Source organism: Accipiter gentilis, chromosome 5, assembly GCF_929443795.1.
Source record: "Accipiter gentilis chromosome 5, bAccGen1.1, whole genome shotgun sequence".
Classification (NCBI taxonomy): Eukaryota; Metazoa; Chordata; class Aves; order Accipitriformes; family Accipitridae; genus Astur; species Astur gentilis.
This window is the reverse complement of record NC_064884.1, coordinates 46,693,057-46,712,448: the sequence shown is the minus strand read 5'-3', so window position 1 is coordinate 46,712,448 and position 19,392 is coordinate 46,693,057. Positions and strand designations below refer to the sequence as shown.

General features: G+C 59.0%; 1 protein-coding gene across 2 annotated transcripts; it reads left to right on the top strand.

Moving 5' to 3' along the window:
* Nucleotides 1–230: 230 nt before the first annotated feature.
* On the top strand, nucleotides 231–18,491 carry STAT3 (signal transducer and activator of transcription 3). Of its 2 annotated transcripts, none has more exons than XM_049799671.1 (24): nucleotides 231–340; nucleotides 7,968–8,114; nucleotides 8,726–8,870; nucleotides 9,024–9,122; nucleotides 9,583–9,678; nucleotides 9,763–9,844; nucleotides 10,255–10,349; nucleotides 10,560–10,711; nucleotides 11,156–11,314; nucleotides 11,439–11,531; nucleotides 12,345–12,404; nucleotides 12,698–12,727; nucleotides 12,841–12,934; nucleotides 13,019–13,066; nucleotides 13,330–13,413; nucleotides 13,509–13,607; nucleotides 13,790–13,925; nucleotides 14,149–14,201; nucleotides 14,291–14,385; nucleotides 14,710–14,849; nucleotides 15,241–15,453; nucleotides 15,733–15,775; nucleotides 16,119–16,231; nucleotides 16,318–18,491. In XM_049799671.1, exons 2-24 carry the CDS (start codon nucleotides 7,987–7,989, stop codon nucleotides 16,371–16,373), a joined length of 2,313 nt encoding a protein of 770 aa, XP_049655628.1. In that variant the 5' UTR covers nucleotides 231–340; nucleotides 7,968–7,986; the 3' UTR covers nucleotides 16,374–18,491. The 2 variants fall into 2 exon arrangements, with proteins under 2 accessions (XP_049655628.1, XP_049655627.1); XM_049799670.1 differs by having other exon boundaries at nucleotides 15,241–15,456.
* The last annotated feature ends 901 nt before the right edge of the window (nucleotides 18,492–19,392 follow it).

Genomic DNA, 19,392 nt, shown 5'->3' with positions numbered 1-19,392 from the left:
GGCAGCTGCCGCCCCCCCGCCGCACCGCCCCCTCCCCAGCTCCGCCCAACGGCGGGAGGCGGCGCCGTCCGGGAACAGCCGGCACGGGGCAGCCCCCCCCCCTCCGCCCCGCCGCGAGCCGTGACGAGACGCGGGGGCGGCCGCGCTGATTGGCCCTCAGGGCCCGTCCCTCGCAGGGGCCGCGGGAGCGCCGAGCGGCTATTGGTCGCGCTCGGCGTGACGTAAGGGGTGGGGCGGGGCCGGGCGGGCAGCAGGTTTCTCGTCACTCGGGCAGGGTCCGGACGCGATCGTCGCCGGCACCGGGAGCCGCTGCCCCGCCCCGCCCCGCCCGGGACCGCCGGTGAGCGCGGGGAGCGGGTGGGGGGGGACGGGACGGGACGGGACTGGACTGTGGGGCCGGGGACCAGGGACCAGGTGCCGGGAGGCTCGGCCAGGGCCGCCGGGTGCCCGGGCCCGCTGCTGCTGAGCCCCGGGGGCAGGCTGGCACCGGGGAACCGGGTGTCAGAGCCCGGGTGCGCAGGCCCGGGGCTGGGTGCCAGAGCTCGGGGCGCCGGTATTCGCCCCCCCTCCCCGAGCTGCTTTGGGGCCGAGGCTGCTCACCTCGGTGGGGCTGAGCCGGGGCGGGGCGGGCACGGCTGCTGCTGCCGCCGCCGCCGTAGCGTCGGCCCACCCCCGGCCGGGGTGGCCTGGGGGCCGCTCCGGCAGCACCTCCGGCCCCTTGGGTGTCTGCGGGGCTGTCGGGGCGGAGGGCGCAGCCCCTAGGCGCACGCAGTGGGGTCTTTCCCGGGAGCCTCCCCCGTCGGCCGGGGCCTGTCCCTGCCCTCGGGGCCGGCGGTTTCACTTTTGTTGGGAGGCGGCAGCTGGTTCCCGCTGCGGCCCGTCCCGGTGGCCAGGCTGGGCCTGGTGCCGCCGTGAGCGGGTGCCCAGCAGCAGGTGAGGGCAGCACCCCGCGCTCCCGGGGTAGTCGTAATTGGGGAGGTACTAATTAACCTAAACCTCTAGTCTTGCAGCAAATGGGATTTTTTTCCTTCCCGCAGTTCCCAGCAGGCGCAGAGCGAGTCCTGGCTGGGCAGGGGCAGTTCCCAGAAGCCCATGAGGCTCCGAGCTCCCATGGCGCTGGCGTTGTTGTGTGCTGTGTGTGGGGTCCCTGCTCCCCAATCAGTGAAGCATGCTTACACCGCGCAAACCCCAACAGAGTGTTCAAAGCCTAAATGGGCTTATCGGAGAATGAGAAGCATCTGGACTGGTAGGGCCTGAGGAGCTGCCACCTGGTCTGGTTTTGGTGAGCCTGGATGGTGGGCTCTCTCATGGTGTGTGCTTTGAGGGGTTTAACTGTAGGATGGCCCTTGGGCCACAAACTCCAGATTGCCTGAGCAAGGGTTCAGGACAGATGTTGATGCAGCCTGTCTCAGTAGTGAAATGTTCATGCTGATGAAATGACTCGTAACCAAGACTGAAAGCCTAACTGAGGGTCCTGCGCCTGGGCAGACCAAGGGTTGAAGACCTGATTGACCTCTCTAGTAGAGCTGTGAGCTCAGGGCTGCAGCTTTAGCCACCCCTTGAACAGAACTGCTCAGCAACGTCTTGCTTGGGGTCTTCTGCCTGGACCAGGCTTTGGTTCGATAACCATCCTTGCCAGCAGTACGTGTGAGGCAGAGTGGCCAAGAAGCAGGTGCAGAGCAGAGCTGTCGGGTCGTGCATCTCGGGTGAATATGAGCCGTGTGGCCAAGTACCCCGAGTGCTCTGCAGGCGCTGACAGCTCTGCCCACCACTCCTGCCTGCTGCCGGCCTCTGTGCTGCCTGTCAGCTTCCCACCACTCAGCACAACGCTGTCCTGAGGTGTGCGTGACTCCTGTTCCACAGGCTGCCTGTGCACACCCATGTGTGCCTGTTGGAGGGGTGCAGCTGGAGGACCAGCAGTGTGGGGGGAGCAGGGATGATGTCCCAGGTGTGGAGGGTGGGCTGCCCTGGGCCCGCTCCAGAGAAGGTCCCTTCTGCATCTGCAGGGTACTGTCCCTGCCTGTGTGTGCACCTCAGGGCAGTTGACCCCGTTTCCACCCTGAAAGCGATTGCTGCCACTGTCACTCCCCAGTGCACCCTCTTCTGCTGTTTCCTGTGGATCTGTCGGAGCTGCTGGAGTGGTGGTGGCAGAGGACAGGAGAGGTGTGTGGCTGGGCATCCTCTGCCCTGGAGGGGATGGTGACAGCATTACTTGCAGCTTCTGCAGTGAGAGTTATGTGTTGGGATGGACCCTGGAGAGCTGCTCAGTTGCAGTGAGGAACAGCCAGCTGTGGCCTGTGGGTTGATCAGGGAACTCGGTGCTGTGGCTTCGAGGTCTCCCAGAGCCTCCATCTGTCCTGTGCTGTCACCCTCTTTTCCTTTCACAAATCTCTGCATCACTGCTCTGTTTTTCCACCTCCAGGGCTGGCTTTGAAAACACTCCAGAGGAGCGGAGCCAAGTTGTCCTAATAGCCTTTTCAAAACTTGCTCTTGTGTTTGCCTGGAGCAATTAGCTGCTTTGTTGTAGAAGAACAGTTTTTCATCAGCCTGTTGTGTGGAAGCTGGGGCAGCGAGGCACCTGGCATCAGTGCAGCAGTTTGTTGGAAAGCCGGAGCTCCCATGAAGCATTGTTGATGGCATCTGTCATGAGTCTCTGATGCTCCCACTGGTGATAACTCTGTTAATGTGACCTATGCGGTGCTATAGGTAACTGAGCTTCCTCCTGCTCGTGGCACTGCAGGGGATGAGAAGTGCCACAGTCCTTTCAAGGCCCTCTCTGGTGATTCCCCTGTACCTGTTGCCCCAGGGGTCATTGCTGCTTGTTGGGGGGGCACAGGCGAGGGCTGTTCTCAGGCGCATCCCAGAAACGGGAAAGCAGATGGAAGGCAATTGTGGGACTGCTTCCAGGGCAGCAGCCCTGTTTTAAATAAGGCTGTTGGAGTGTGCAGAGCTCTGCCAAGCTGCCAGTGACGCCACACAGCTCAGGCCCGGCTCTCGTGCTCTGTCCTTGCAGGGGAGCTAAAGAAAGATGAACTTTAGCTCTTGAGTTACTTTTAGCAGCTTTGCTCTGAGCTCTGGACAGTGTGTTTACCCCTGGGCTTGCATCATGCCGTGCTTGGCCCTGGCTGCATTGGTTGCTCCCTGGCTCCGTTCCAGAGATGGGAGGAGACGCTAACCGCAGAGACAGGCAAGCCCAGCGGAATCGGAAAGGTTCAACCCTCAGATCTTTAAACCCAGTCAACGGAGGCTTCCCAGTGGCGGGGCTGGCTGGGGAGAGGCTCCTGTGTGGGGTTTCAGGGCTGATGAGATCAGAGCTTCCCTAACGCTAGTGACTGTGACAATAAGGAACATCACAGGGACCTTTTCCCTCTGGGATAGTCAGTGCTTCAGGCTGCCTGGCTGCCTTCTGTTGATGCTGGAGGAGCTGGAGCTCGGTGCTGCACCAAAGGAGCCAACATCTCTCAGCCCTTCGGGAGGGAGAGGAGTCTTTTGGCTTCCTGACTGCTTCCTGCTCCCTGTTGGTCCTGTCTTCCCACATCGTTCCCTGAGCTGACAGTGAGCCAGGCAGTCTCTGTCACAGGGCCCCCTCCCCGGGGCTGTGTGCCCTCCTGTCACCTGCTGCCGCAGACCTGTCTCTCTTGGCATGAGCCCATGTTCTAGCTAAGCCCATCTTGAGGCTGAGAGATCCCTCAAGGTGAGAACTGGGTGCTGTGGAGCCTCTGGGGATGCAGCGAGCAGAGACAGTGTCCTGCCCTGGGCTGGCTGCAGGCACAGCTAGCAGGCAGCGGCCTTCTCTGCAGGCTGCTGCCCTGCTCCCACGCGGAGCAAGCCTGCCGTGGTGATTCTGTACTTGTGCTTGTGGTCTGCAGTGACTTCCTTTGCTTCCTCGGCTGCTCGGCTTGAAGGAGGTGCCTGCGGTGGGAAGAGGCAGAGCAGCTCATGTTTCGCTGCGTGCTAGTTCTGTTTTTCAGGGATCGGTACGAGGGTGTGCGGTGCTGGGGCCCTGGCAGGGCGCCGGCTTCCTGCGACCGCGGAGCATGCGCTGCAGCGGGGAGGATCTCGTGCTTGAGCGGGAGCCCGGGCTGCCACGGTGGCTCATCCTGCAGCTATTTGTGGCAGTGAGAAGTGGCTGATTCCTGTCCAAATGCCACTTCTGCGCAGCAGCCTGAGGGCTTTGCTTTTGGCCTTTTGGTGCACTGCAGATTGGGGCTCCAGTACTGCCCTGAAATACCCAGGTTGTGGCTTTCTTGTGGAAGATCTGCTCGGATCAAGGAGGGTCCAGTGAAGTGGCATCTGGTTCAGCTGCTGCAGCCTGATAGGAGAAAGTCTGTCCGTGACTGTTCCGCACTGGCAGTGCCTGGGAAGCTGGCTCCCGTGCAATGGCGATGCTGCAGCACCGGTCCTTGGCTCCTGGCTCAGGGCTGGGGACGCTGCTCTGGCAGGAGACAGTCTGGGGCAGTGGCTACCGTTTCCGGACAGGCTGGAGAAGCACCCACCGTGCACAGGGTTGCCATCGTGGTGGTGCAATAGGAAATGAGGTGGCTGAGCTCACCGGCAGGCAGGGCACTCTAGTGGCTTGTAGGTTTTCAGCTGTTGCCTGGCCCATGTATTTGTTGGGGTTTTCCCCCCCAGAAGCAGCACTGTATGGTTCACACTGTAATAATAGCCTCCAGTACCAAGTTAAAAGGTCTGTGAACACACCACAGCTGCCTGTGTGGAGGGAGTATTCCACATGCTGCTGCAGCCAAACAGCCAGCAAACAGCTGAATTCACTGCAGAATGTGGGCTTTGATGTGATGCCCAGTACGCAGCCATGAACTGAAGCTAATGGCCCAGCCTTTCTTGGTCTGCAGTTGCAGAAAACAAAAGTTCTGGGGCTGCAAAGGCCCTGTCACATCAAGACAAATCTTTCTCTGAGGCTGAAGGAGAGTCTGTTGTTTACAGGCTCCTGCATGGGCTGGGGTCTCTCTCCTCCTCCCTCTCACTTATTGCTCCATTGAAAACAGGCTTGGTTCACATGGCCCTCACTGAGGGTTGTGCCAGAGGGTTGTTGTTCAAGGTCAATGTCCTGTGGATGTTGCTCCTGTCTTTGGGCCTGTTCAATGCTGTAAAGTTCTAAAAACCTCTTTAACTTCATGTCAGGTGCCAGTGTCTGTCTTCTTCCTGTGTCTCAGTCCACAACAGGATGTTGTCCTTTTCTCTCCTTTTCAAAAAGTATCCAGAAAAATGGGGAAAGTGTCATGTGCGGCAAAGATCAGAAGAGCACGACATACAGTGATGTTGAAAGTGTCAGGTGACAGTGATCTGATATGTGGGCCCATCTTGGAGAAGCTGCTTGTGAAACACAGCTCTCTATGCTGTGCAGCCCCTTGTGGTCAAGCGGGGCCTTGGGGCATGGGAGCTGTGGGTGGGCAGCTGTGGGTGGTGGCAGGGTGCCCGTGGTCATCTCTTGTGCTGCTGGAAATCTGCACAAGCACCCAGATCTGTGCTCCAGGCAAGGTTCAAAACTCCTGCCTGATGCTACTGTGTGCCCAGAGAGGTCTTACTTGCCATCAAGGCTTTGTAAATGTCTGTCCTGCCTAATAAAAGCCTGCTTGGCTCCTAGGTGGAGCAGCTGCTCTCGCTTGTGTCTTCACCTGCTTCCAGCCCATCCTGGGGCCTAGGGCAGAGCAGCCTGGTTTGCTGGAGGGGAATAAATCCCATCTCAAGGGGTGGCATGGCCATCCTCCCATCTGCCTCCTCTTCACTCTGCTTGTCGGGCGCTGCTCTGTGCCTCCCAGCACCCCTCCTGCTGCTGGCCTGTTCCCAGACCTTCACACCTCCTGGGGCATTTGCTGTGATTTCCTTCGCGCTGGCTCCTCGGGGCTGCCCCACTGTGATGGTTTGCTCCCGCAGAAGCTGCGGCGGGCTCATGTGCCCATGGTGCCGCGGGATGGAGTGCAGTGCCCTGACCCACACCGAGCCCAGGGCCAGCCTGGGACTCCTGGCTGGTGCTGGGCCCCATTGCCTGCACTCTGCTCCTGCAGCCCCGGTTGGGCCACCAGCCTGGCTGCTGGTCACTGGCTGCCCAGCTGTCCCCAAACCCCAGCTGGCATGTCACTTGCTGCAGTGACCTTTGGGAAGAGCAAACAGCTTTCTGCAGGGAAGTGACTTTGTGCTGGCGTAGAGCAAAGCTCTGTGCCTTTGCTCCCTAAGCACAGCTTGCGGTCCCCTCGTTAGCATTAGTTTGATTTCCATCGATATACAAGTCGCTAACTCGAAAATTGCTCCTTCCTTGTTTCTATTGTTTCCTGGCAGTCTCCGCCTTCTGCACTTACTGTAAGCTTTGCAGCTCCTTCCCTGCCTCCCGGAGCAGAGGCAGGCATGCGCACCTCTGGCTGGAGGGTGCCTGGAAGACATTGGCACCACATTAAAGCCTTGTACCTGTCACTTGTGACCTACATGCCCAAGACCCCTCTTTTCCCCTGTGGCAAGAAGGTAGGAAAGCTTTGGGAAATGGTGCGTCTCTCTAGGAGAAAGCTTTGCCGAAGGCAAGCACTTGGGAAGTGTGCTCTCATGTGGGGAAGCTCGGTGCTTGGCAGGCTGAAGCAGGACAGATGGAAGCTCAACTCCTGAAGCCGAGCCCAAAGCTGTGTTCCCTGTGCTCTGGGAGCTTCTGTGCAGCTCAGCACAGGTCTGAGGGGTTTGATGGTGTTCGGAGCTGCCTATGACATAACTTTTAACCTCGCTCAGACCCTGTGGTGTGAGGAGTGCTGAGAAGTGAGGCTTCCTACCTGACTGGGTTTGTAAGAGCGACTGCATCTGGCCTGACCTGCTTGGGGCTGCACCCAGCCCTGCGGGCTTGTGCCTCTCCGAGATCTCGGGTTTGTGGGCTGTGAGATCCTCCACAGGGGTGGGAGAGGATGAGGCTCAGCTCAGCAGCTAGGGCCTGCCTGCTCTGCTCCTGTAATCTGGTGCAAATGGCCACTGGTTGCCGGTGCCAGTGTGAGCTTTGCTGTTCTGAGCTCAGATGTTTCAGATTAATTTCATGACATGTGGTAAAAAAAGAGTGAGTCAGAATCTGGGCTTTATTCAGCTTTGCAGCTGGGCCAGCTGGAGTGAAACCTTTCTGCCACCGCTCTTCTTGGGAAGCTCGGCTGGGCTGGGGCCGAAGCCGCCTTCCACGCTTGCCTTTGGCTGGATTTCGAGTTGAGCTCTCGGGATGAAGTGGTGCTGCTGGGCCCTCACTTTTTGGTGCTCTGGCTGCTTTGGCGCTCACCCTGCAGGCAGGCGAGGCTGCGTGGCCGTGTCCTGCGCTGTCAGGGGCTCTGGGGCCGAGTGCTGCAGCATGGATGTCAGCAGGTGTGAAAAGGGCTTTTCCCCTCGCAGCCAGGCTGGTTCCTTCCCCAACCTCCCTGAGGCATGCGTGCCAGTATTCCCACACTAAGGATGCATTTTCAGTCTGCAGTTCCGCCTTCTCTTGACCCAGGCCCGCCCATGGGTGACAGCAGAGGTGCCTGCCCTGCCAGCTGGAGCTGGCAGCCGCTCTTGCCTTGCCAGAGCCCAGCCTGGAAGCACAAACTGGTGCTGGTCCCAGGGCTCCTTGAACTGGTCCTGTGGCTACGGGCTCGGGGTGGATTTTGCTGAAGAGGAACCAGCTCCTGGATGTGTGCTCAGCTCCTCAGGGACACTGGGCCTGGGCTCATCCCTCGGGGTGCGTTGGAGCTCTGCAGTGTCGTGGGCCCAGAGCTGTGCACACAGCAGCTGCCCTTGGAGGGATGGGCACTGCCTGGCCCTTGCCAGTGCCAGCCCTCTCAGAGCTGTGTGCCCCGGGCTCGCCGTGTCCCACCTGTCTCTGGTTCTTGCCCCATCAGCCCTCCCCAAAGGGGAGCAGTGGTTGTAGCTGGGTCCTGCTGAATGGCTGGCAGGAGGGAGTTTGGAGAGTCCTGGGTGCCAGCTCTGAGCAGCATGTGTGCCCATCCCACCAGGTCTCCGGAGCTGGCCAGGATGGCCCAGTGGAACCAGCTGCAGCAGCTCGACACGCGATACCTGGAGCAGCTCCACCAGCTCTACAGCGACAGCTTTCCCATGGAGCTCCGGCAGTTTCTAGCCCCATGGATTGAGAGCCAGGACTGGTAAGGTCTTGCGAAAGGCCAGCGTAGGGACGTTGCTCCAGACACCTGCTCTGGGGAGGCAGCAGGTCTGGAGGAGCTCTGCCACTTTCCCTGGGCTCTTGATGTGGCAGGGCTGGTCTTCCTCCCTGAGGCTCGTGTGGCGGGAAGGGGAGTGGGACTCTGTGTGCATAGTGCCAGACCCCGGACCAGGAGAAGGGAGAGCTCCAAAGCGGAGGTGTCCCCGTCCAGGGCTGACTTACATTGACCTCTGTTGTAAGCGAGGTTGACACAGAGCACTGATTCCTGGATCCCATCCAGAGAGCACATGGGACTGGTGAGGTGCTTGCATGCACTGTCTGCCTGGCTTAAGGCCAGACTTTAAGTCCAAGTCCAAAACCTCTCTGTTGTGCTGCCCTTGTGGGTGCAGTCCAAGGGCTTGCTTTATTGGCGTGAAGCAAGTCAGGCCTGCTCTGGCCCTTGCTCTGATGCAGGTTAGGAAGATGGCTGGGGTGTTAAATTGTGTGGGGGACGACAGGCATGAGCAGACCTGCCCTGCCTGCAGCGCTGGCTGCAGTGCTGCCTTGCCCCTTCCCCTGCGCCGGGCACCCAGGACTCTGCCCTCCCTCGTGCAGGGCGTACGCCGCCAGCAAGGAGTCGCACGCCACACTGGTGTTCCACAACCTGCTGGGGGAGATCGACCAGCAGTACAGCCGCTTCCTGCAGGAGTCCAACGTCTTGTACCAGCACAACCTGCGGCGCATCAAGCAGTTCCTGCAGGTGAGATGGGAAGCACTGGTTTGGCATGGGGAGGCATGGGGGGAGCCTGTGGAAGTCCAATGGCTTCCTCAGCACAGCTCACGACCCACACCCCTAAAGGATGCTGGGAGTCACATTGTGCCTGCTAAACTTGGGGATTTGAACCTTTTACAGAGCAGATACTTGGAGAAGCCAATGGAAATAGCCCGCATCGTGGCTCGCTGCCTGTGGGAAGAGTCCCGGCTCCTCCAGACGGCTGCCACTGCAGCCCAGGTCAGTGGCTAGGGTGACCTGGGGCCACTGTCCCACCGCCCACCCAGCAGCGCTGTGTGGGTACTTGATGCTGTAGGGAAGCAGCAGTCTGAAGCTCCCCACTCTCTTCCTTCAATAATGATAGCTGCTTTGTGCTGAGGGATGGTCCAGCTGCGGTGGCTGATAACTTCTGCTCTCTAGGCAGCAGCTGCTTCCCACCAGGATGCAGCCTGGGTGCTCTCTGTCTGGGGTGGCTGTTAGCTTTGTGCATCCGTCTCTCATCTTGCCCCTTGCTTGGGGTGCGCCCTGCACTGTGCACCTTGCTGTGCAGCCCTGGAGCTAATGCTACAAGCGAGCAGCCAGCTGCACTGGGTTTTGTTAGTGAGGGTGTGAAGACCCTTCCTGCAAAACCTCCTCAGGCAGGGAGGGGAGTGTCCCTGGGTCATGGCCCTGTTCTAATGCCCTCTTGTCCCCTCTGCAGCAAGGGGGACAGGCAACACATCCGACAGCAGCTGTAGTGACGGAAAAGCAGCAGATGCTGGAGCAGCATCTGCAGGATGTGAGGAAGAGGGTGCAGGTATGAGTGCTGCCTAGGCACCTTCTCCTTTACCCACCGGGGTGATTTAGTGCTTTGAATAAATCCATATCTCTTGCCGTGCAGGATCTGGAGCAGAAGATGAAAGTGGTGGAGAATCTCCAGGATGACTTTGATTTTAACTACAAGACTTTGAAAAGCCAAGGAGGTAATGGAAGCTCATTAGCATCTGGCAAACCAAAATGTGTTCCTGCTAGGAAACTTACTGGAGGGCACGTTCCAGTCTTCCTGGTGCCTCCGCTCCGAGCAAGAAGGGTGGCTTAGGCTCAGGACATTTGCATGGCAATTGGAGAAACCTTGCCTTCTGACACCGCCTCCAGGGAAGTTGAACCAGAGCTCTGCCTGTGAGCAGAGAAATGCCATGTGGGGGTGATAGCGCTGCTGTGCCTGCAGGAAAGCCAATAAGGTGCTTAGAGGCTGTGTGAGATCGCTGGTTAACTATTAAAGTTTTTCTAGGGTGCCCGCTCCTTTGCAGTGGAAGTCTTTTGTTTGTGTGATGCTTGGGAGGGTAGGAGGAGTCCATGTGCATGGCTGAAGCTTTCTCACCTCTTTGCACAGACATGCAGGACCTGAATGGAAACAATCAGTCGGTGACCCGGCAGAAAATGCAGCAGCTGGAACAGATGCTCACGGCGCTGGACCAAATGCGAAGGGTATGTCCTGCAGCTGGCCCTCCAGATCCCCCTGGAGTGCAGCAGTGTCCTTTTTTCTGGGGTATGTGTTTGGTGTTCCTGCATGGCCAGAACTGAGAGCAGTGCTGGAAATGCAGCCCTGAGCGACTTCTTTCTTGTCTGTGAATGTAAAACTTGCAGATCTCGGAGGGAGTCAGAGGGTGTTGAAGGTTCTGCTTTCTTTTTTGACAGGGTATTGTGAGTGAGCTGGCTGGACTGTTGTCAGCTATGGAGTATGTGCAGAAGATGCTGGCAGATGAGGAACTGGCAGACTGGAAGAGACGGCAGCAGATCGCCTGCATTGGTGGCCCACCAAATATCTGCTTAGACCGGCTCGAGAACTGGTAGGAGCTGGCTGGGGGTTGGATCAGTCACCAGAGAGGTGGCATTCAAACACCTGTAGTGGAAGTGAGCTATTTGCCTCTGGAAACATCTTTGCAAAATGGCTTCTGATGCCTGCAAGCATAAATGTAATCTGCTAGTCAGGCTGATCCTTCATAGTGGGCACTAATGCTGGACTGGTTAGCCCCAGGCCTGTGGGATTTTGAGGCTGCTGTGAGAAGTTCCTGTTGTGTCTCTGCAGAACTTGGGTGTGTGTAGGTTTCTTTTGTAATGCATGGCCTAGAAAAATGCGCTGGGCCAGGAGCCATAGGCATGTTCTGTTCTCTTCTGGTTTGGTACAGAGAGCATCCTCTTTTGCCCAAGCAAGAGAAGAGTAGGGCTCTGCGGGCTGGGACCATGCAGGGCTTGGCAGTCAGAGCTAACACTGGTTCTTCCTGCTCCTCTAGGATAACCTCTCTTGCTGAATCACAGCTACAGACCCGGCAGCAGATCAAGAAGTTGGAAGAACTGCAGCAGAAAGTGTCCTACAAGGGTGACCCAATTGTCCAACACCGGCCCATGCTGGAGGAGCGGATTGTGGAGCTGTTCAGGAACCTGATGAAAAGGTGCCAAGGGCTGGGAGGGAGCTGTGGACAGTCCCCTGGTCACAGGCAGCAGGTGGAGGGGTGGGCAGTGAGCGTGTTGGGCCAGACTGAGGTTTAACTGTGGTTCTTGTGCCTTTCCCTGCAGTGCTTTCGTTGTGGAGAGGCAGCCCTGCATGCCCATGCACCCCGACCGGCCCCTGGTCATCAAAACTGGCGTGCAGTTCACCACCAAAGTCAGGTGGGTCACCGGTCCTTGCAATCCTGCTGCACTACGGGCAGAGGAAATGAGCTGTGTGGGGGAAAGCAAAGCAGGATCTCTCTCCGAAGGAGATGCTGGTGCAGATCCAGCCTCCAGCTTGCCTGGGGAGTGCTGGTGCTGCGAGGGAATGAATCCCAGCAGGCTGGCCCTGCTGGAGTGCCGCCTGTGTGACTCAGTGCAGGGATGGTGGCTGCTGGCTGGGGCTCTGCTGTGTTCCTGGAGGCAGCCAGAATTCTGGTAAATCCCGCTGCAGGGGTGGGGAGCAGGAAGAGTCAATGCATCTCTGGCCAGCTGTCTCTCAGCTGGCCTGTGTTCCCTGCCAGCCCCCACAGAGAGCAGCTGCTCCAACACCAAGCTCTACCTGGAACTTCTTCAGCATCTCCCAGCTGTGCCCCTGTTGCCCCCTTGGGATGTGGCAACATCTTGCCACAGAGCAGTGTGGTGGGTGTTTGTTCAGAGCAGATGTCTGCCTGGTGCAGGCAGTCAGCAGCCAAACCGAGCCCTTCTCAGGGTGCTCAGGGGAGCATGGGCACCTCCTCAGTTCTGGGGGCAGGTGTCAGGGCTGACGTGTCAGAGCTCTGCGTGCAGATGGGCTCAGGGATGCTGGAGGAGCTGGGTAATACCACATCTCTGTGAATTTTGTGGTGTGAACTGCGGTGCTGTTTGCTGGGGGGATGCACACAGCACTGCTGTCCATCCAGCTGTTCTGCAGCCAGATGCTGTGTTGAATTGGAGTTTTTTGCCTGCGCAGGATGTTCACGCTCACACTCTTTGTCTGCTAACTCTTTGCAGGTTGTTGGTCAAGTTTCCAGAGCTGAACTATCAGCTGAAAATTAAAGTCTGCATTGACAAGTGAGTCCTGTGCTCTGATCCTGGTGATTTTGAGTGGGATTACTGGAGTGGGACTTGTTCCTGCTGCCGTTGGGTTAGGCTCCACCCCTGCACCGAGGGCCAGTGTGATGCCCAGTAGAAGGGGAGGGTGCAGGGTGGCACTGGGTCCCAGAGGTTTGTTCCCATGTGGGGGGACAGCCTTGGGGGGCTTGTGGGACTTGATGTTGTGATGTAGCCAGCCCCACACACCAGCTGGTCTACATCAGGGTGGGAAGCCCATGGCCATGACCGGGTGTGTGTCTCCCCTTTCCTAGGGACTCCGGGGATGTTGCAGCACTTCGAGGGTAAGTGCAATGTCTTTTCTTTTCTTGCTTCTGTTTTTAATCCTGGCAAATGCCTGCTGCATGTTCGCTCTGAGAGGGCCCTGTCAACCACGCTCTGTCTTTCCTCTTTTGAGGTCCCGGAAATTTAACATCCTGGGGACAAACACCAAGGTCATGAACATGGAGGAGTCAAACAATGGTAGCCTCTCAGCAGAGTTCAAGCACCTGGTAGGTATCACGAGCTTTCAGGCTGCTCCTGTTAAGGCCGTGTGCCGTCATGGTGTTGCTTCAGCCTGTTCCTTCTCTCCACAGACCCTGCGGGAACAACGGTGCGGTAATGGAGGCAGAGCCAACTGTGATGTAAGTGCTGGGGGAGCCCTGGGTAGGAGAGCCCTTTGCCAGCAGCTCTGCTCCCTGTCTCGCTCCCTGTTGAGCAGCTGAGCCATGAGGGGAAGCAGGAGCCCTGTCCTGAGAGGGACTGTCCACAGGCACCCTCTGGTGTGTTGGCAGCTGCCAGACCAGCCCTCTTCACCCAGACCTAAGCAGCAGTGTTGGGCCCGATCGCCGTGTGTCAGGCTGAGGGCAGGTTTCTCCTGCGTGCTCATTATGTCCTTCCATCTTAGGCCTCGCTGATAGTCACTGAGGAGCTGCACCTCATCACCTTCGAGACAGAGGTGTACCACCAGGGGTTGAAGATCGACCTGGAGGTGAGCTGTGGGTTACTGCCTGTCACTGCCATGGGCCTGGGTGCAGAGGAGCCCTGGGAGATGTCCCAGCCCATGGTCACATCCTGTCTTTGCAGACCCACTCGCTGCCTGTGGTGGTCATCTCCAACATCTGCCAGATGCCCAATGCCTGGGCATCCATCCTGTGGTACAACATGCTGACTAACAACCCCAAGGTAGGGCCTGGCACTGTGGGGGCAGCTGGCAGAGCAGCAGTGCAGGCTTTGGGATCAGAGTGTCCCACCAGGCAGGCTGCAGGCAGGGAGAGGGAAGCTGTGGCCTGGGAGCAGGGCTGGGGCAGGACCTGACCCTGCTTCTGTCCCGTGTCCTGCTCAGGGCTGTGTTTTCCCTCACGCAGAACGTGAATTTCTTCACCAAACCCCCCATTGGGACCTGGGACCAGGTGGCAGAGGTGCTGAGCTGGCAGTTCTCCTCCACCACAAAGCGCGGCCTCAGCATTGAGCAGCTGACAACACTGGCAGAAAAACTTCTAGGTAACCTGCTGTGGGTGTCCTGCCCGTCCTTGCTGTCCCTCAGGGTGGCTTCTCATCTGTAAATGCAATACAGGAGCAAGATCGTGTTGTTTGGGAGAGGAGCTATAATTTTCAGTTCCTTGGTTTTCTCCCAAACAACACAAACCTCGGGTTGCTCCCTGGAAGTGTGGTGTCTTTGGAAGAACAGCTCTATCTAAATGTTGATGCTCCTGTTCTCTGCCAGGGCCAGGTGTGAATTACTCTGGCTGTCAGATCACCTGGGCCAAGTTCTGCAAGGTATAACTTGCTCTCTTCCCCTCAGCACCTTCCCTTGGCTGTTCCCTTCCTCTAAGCCATGCTCATGGCCTCTCTGCCCTCTTCCTCAGGAGAACATGGCTGGCAAAGGCTTTTCTTTCTGGGTCTGGCTGGACAACATCATTGACTTGGTGAAAAAGTACATCCTGGCGCTGTGGAACGAAGGGTGAGCCTCGGCCAGTGTCGGTCTAGAGACCCTTGGTTGGGCTGGGTCTTGGGAGGGGTCCCACGAGTCGTGTCCTGATGGAGTGGGGTGCCTTGTCCACGTGCAGGTGGGCTCTCCTGGGATGCTTTTTCTGTCCATGCCCTGTTGACTGGTTCAGAGTGAAAACCCACGTGGGAGTCCTTAAAATGTTGGTGGCTCTGCTGGTGGCCAGCCCAGGTCCTGCTGCTGCTTGATACTGTGCAGAGAGCTGGCAGGATTCACATCCTGGAATAGCTGCCCCAGTATCCTGACCCACCCTTGCTCTCCTCGCTTTCTGCTGCCCAGGTACATCATGGGGTTCATCAGCAAGGAGCGGGAGCGAGCCATCCTGAGCACCAAGCCTCCAGGAACCTTCCTGCTGCGGTTCAGTGAGAGCAGCAAGGAAGGTGGCATCACCTTCACATGGGTGGAGAAGGACATCAGCGGTATGTTGCTCTTCCCCTTGCTGCCCTGGGTGCGGTGCCTTTCTCAGCCAGTGTTCCTGGCTCCGAAGGGGGCTTGGAACGCCCTGACAGACACTTGTTATTTGTCCTTGTCCTGACAAGAACTCTTCCTAGGTTAACTCTTTGAGCCTGGGTGCCCTTTGCTGGTCTCTGCCTCCTCAGTGTCCCCGTCTATGTGCCGCCCATGTGGCGCAGTTTTCTGTGACCCTGAAACCACCTGGCAGGTCCCCGTCCTGTCCCGTGGTCTGCTGGGTGCCTCGTGAGGCTGAGCACAGCCCCAGGCCGACCTTGTCCCTGCTGCTCCTGGGGTGTTTGAGGAGGGCCCTGTCTTTGCCCAAGGAACGTGCCCTGTGTCAAAAGTCTCCTTGTACAGGGAAGACCCAGATCCAGTCTGTGGAGCCTTACACCAAGCAGCAGCTGAACAACATGTCATTTGCGGAGATCATCATGGGCTACAAAATCATGGATGCCACCAACATCCTGGTGTCCCCCCTGGTGTACCTGTACCCAGACATCCCCAAGGAGGAGGCATTTGGGAAGTACTGCCGCTCTGAGAGCCAGGAGCACTCTGAAGCTACTGACTCAGGTAGTTGTTGACTTTCTGCGCTCCAGCACGGCTCATGTATTGTGAGGAGGCTCCAGAGACAGCACTGGTGGAAGAGCTGTCACCAGCCAGGATCCTGTGCCGGTCCCTGGAGGGCATATCCACAGGGGACTAGCAGTGGGGTCCCCATGGGGTGCAGGCAGAGAGGGCTGTGCTGGGGCTGGAAGGGTGGGCTCTGCCTGGAGGTCTGTGCTCTGGAGGGGGAGGAGAGCAAGGTTCCCCCTCTGGTGGCTCTTGACAAGGCTGCTCACTCCTCTGCAGGTGCTGCTCCGTATCTGAAGACCAAGTTCATCTGTGTCACTCCGTGAGTGTTCCAGGGGGGTGTCTCTGAGTGCTGAGGCGGCATTTGTGTGCTCAGCCTTGCTTAAGGAGGGGTTGCCTTCCCACCGCTGCCTGGACTCTGCCTGGGTACCATGAGGCTCCCAGCCTGGGCAGGGGGAGACCATGGGGGCTGAGCCAGGCTCCAGCTCGCTGCCCTAACCACAGGCGGCTGCTTCCCCTCCTGGGGCCCCTTTCCTCTGGAGAGCTCTTGAGACTGGCTGTGCCGTGCCCTGGGGCCTGTCGGGGGGGAGAGGGGGTATTGGAGAGCTCTGGCCAGGCACTGACTCTGGAGGTTTCTGGTTTTTTTCCCTTCCTCCCTCGGACAGCACCTCCTTCAGCAACAGCATCGACCTGCCCATGTCCCCGCGCACCCTGGACTCGCTCATGCAGTTTGGCAACAGCAGTGAGGGAGCAGAGGCTAATGCAGGAGGGCAGTTTGGTAAGTCTGGCGGGTCATGGCACCCAAGGGGGTCCTGGCTGTAGCCACACACGGGCCCTGTAATCTCTGGCTGTGTCTCCCCACAGAGTCGCTGACCTTCGACATGGAGCTGACCCCGGAGTGTGCTTCTTCACCGATGTGAAGTGCTCTGCCGGCACTCGCGGGGGCCCTCACAGGACTCGGGCTTGCCGCCTCCAAAGAGCTCCCCTGGTCTCGCCCTGCTCGGTCATGGTTGCTCTGGGCCTTTCCTCGGGAGGAGCTGGGGGCTGGGGTCCTTGCCACTGATTCCTTGTTTGACCCAGATGAACACCACCCTCTCCGGGGTGGTGCCGTTCATCTCTTTGGGGGGAGGGGGGGATGAACCTTTTTCTATTTCCTTCCATAACAGTTTTTTATTATTGTTTCGCTCATTCAAGTGCCTATTAGCCTCCAATCGCAGCCTCAGTTTTTACAAATGCTTCTGCAGCCCCAGTTGTGCTGCCTGCTGTTGAAAGCTGCTTTCCTCACTGCCAGAGTCTAAAAGCCCATGAAGATCCTATGAGCCCGGATTTTGCCTCCAGGCACCTGAGAAGGGATCGGCCGTTCCTGGCCTCTGCATGGGTTACCTGATGCGCAGTGCAACAGGGGTCTGCCCTGCTGCTGCCCCAGCAGCCCTCCCAGAGCTTGCAGAGTGCAGAGGGATCCCCTCTCTGCACCTTTGGCCCTGCTTTTGGCCAGGAGGACCAGCACATGGCTTAGAGTTGCAAGGTGGATGGGCCCCGGCGCTCCTGCCCTGCGAGGGTGATGGTTCGGCTGGGCTCAGCCTGGGCTTTGCTGGGAGCAGGGAGTTCAGTGGCTGCCTGTGCTTGCCACCAACTTCCTGCTGTGGGCGCAGAGATCCAGCTGACTCCAGCAGCCCCAGGGCTCCTGCTGGGACAACTGGTTTCCCTGCGGTGCAAAGGCTGCCCTGGGGCAGGGCAGTGATGTGTCCTGACACCAGTGCATGCTTGTAAGCATGCAGCATTTGCATCTTGGGTCTGTTTCGGGACCTGGGTATAACCACAGAGGCTGCCCTGACCGTGGCTTGCCCTGTGGCCATGCTAATGACAGCTGTGCCTCCCTCGCTGTGCAGAATTAGACCCGTTGGACCCCGGGGGGAGGATGGGAGACTTGGATCCAACGTGGCCTGCAGTGGATGGCCCGGCCTGGCCCTTTTCCCTCCAGTATGGCTTGTGACGTCCCAGGCAGTGGGTTTGCAGCTTCCTGGGGGCTTTGCGTGGCATTTTCGTTAGAGGTTGGCTGTTGCTGTTAAGGTAGGAGGTGGCAAGAGTTGAAGGGAGCAGGATGTACGTAGGAGGAGGAATCTGCTGTTGGCCAGTGCTTGATGGAGACATGAGTGTTGCAGAGGGCAGGTTTCCTTGCCCGGGAGGTCGAGGAGAGGTGGAAGTTGTGCTGGCCGATGGCTTATTTACCGAAACAGGAGGAGCCCTCCTGCGCATTCTGTGCGGTGGGCATGCAGACACGAATGAGCAAGGAAGGGGCAGGAGAGGCAGCGGGAGACCTGCTTACACTCCCTGCCCTCAGCATCTGGAAGCCCGAGGCGTTCATGGGGCTGCGGCTGCCCGTGGCGGGTGGCACCAAGGGGGTTGTGTGCTGTGCTCAGCCGGGCCTGGTGCTTCAGGGCAGGGCTGTGGGAGCTGTCGGTGCTGAGGCTGTGGGTAACATCAGCAAAGAAGTGTCTGAGTGGGCACCAGCCCCAGGCTTTACAGGTCTCTTGATTTGTCTTGATTTGGCCCTGGGTGGAGAGAAACCCTCAACTGTCTGTACCAGCGACGCTGCTGTGGTGCAGGGTGGACCCATCGCGCGGCTCTGGCTTTTCTGCCCAGTAATGACTCTGGGATGTCCCCGCAGCCCTCCTCCAGCTGTGGGGTGCGCTGTCAGCATCGCAGCCTCTGGGCAGAGAGCCAGAGGGCAGGGCAGGGGGTAGGATCCCCAGGGGAAGGGAGAGAGGGCTGTGGGGTTTGGGCCAGCCCCTTTAGCTGTGTGTGGGCAGGAGAAGGGTGTCCATGGCTCGCCCTGGGGACAAGAATGCCCTTTGAAGTTGGGAGGTGCTCAGAGGGGATGAGGGCCGTTTGCCCCAGTGCTTCTGTGCAGCTGCCTCCAGCTGCAGTCACTGTAGACCTGGGCAGTGCTCAATACTGTAAAAAATTTTATTTTTTTGTATATTTTATTGCTGTATCTACAGGCTTTAACTTTCTCCGAAATAAAGGCTCTGAAGCGACGTGCTCTCGGCGTGAGTTCAGCTGTCTGTGTGCGGCGCCTGTCTTACCCCACTCCGGGAACTGGGGCCTCTGTCAGAGAAACGCCGGCCCTGACGCCAGAGCTGCGGTTTGCTCGGTGCAAACCAGCACACATGCCCCCCCCCTCGCCGCGCAGTGCTGCCTGCACCTGACCTGCGCCGCTGCCCGGCACGCGTGGGCAGGCTGCTTTCGGGCCGCCTGCCTTATCGGAGCATGGCAGGGCACTTCCCTGGGGGAGCAGGGGGGTGGCGGGGGGGTGTATCACCATGCCGCAGCACAGGGCTGGTTTTTTCTGTCTGCCCCCAGAGCAGCGCCTGGGTCTCCTCCGCTTGCGTAAAGGAAACTCCGGTGCCAGTGTGGGAGGACATGGCTGCGCCGGGGCCCTGCTCGGGCTGCCGCCTGCTCAGTGGCATCTGGGGCTGCACTGGGACCCCTGTGCTGTTCCCCCCATCGGTGCTTCTGCCTCCGGGGGGGGGGTGTGTGTGTGTGTGTGTCAGTGGGCTCCGGGTGGAGGTGACTTTCTCCACCGCCGCTCTCCTTGGGGCTGCATCCCTGGGCTGGGTGAGGGGGTGGCTGCTTGGGGGCCCTGCGGGGACCTGGCCACAGGCCCAGGGCTGCAGCGTGGGCTTGCCCTGCCCTCTCGGGGTGCCCCCCAGAGTTGCCCCTCGCTATCGCCCTGGGCTAGAGCCGGGGCTGAGGGCAGCAGGTCCCAGGCTCTGTAGGGCAAGGTGCCTGCGTGGTGTGCGTGTGCTGGGCTGGGGCTGGGAGCAGGCAGGCAGCAGCAGGGCTGTGCTGCCCGTAGAACACCAGCATCTCCCACAGGGCCCCTGTGGGATCCGCACCCCCAGCGCTTGCCACCTGCGGCCCTCTGCAAAGCCACAG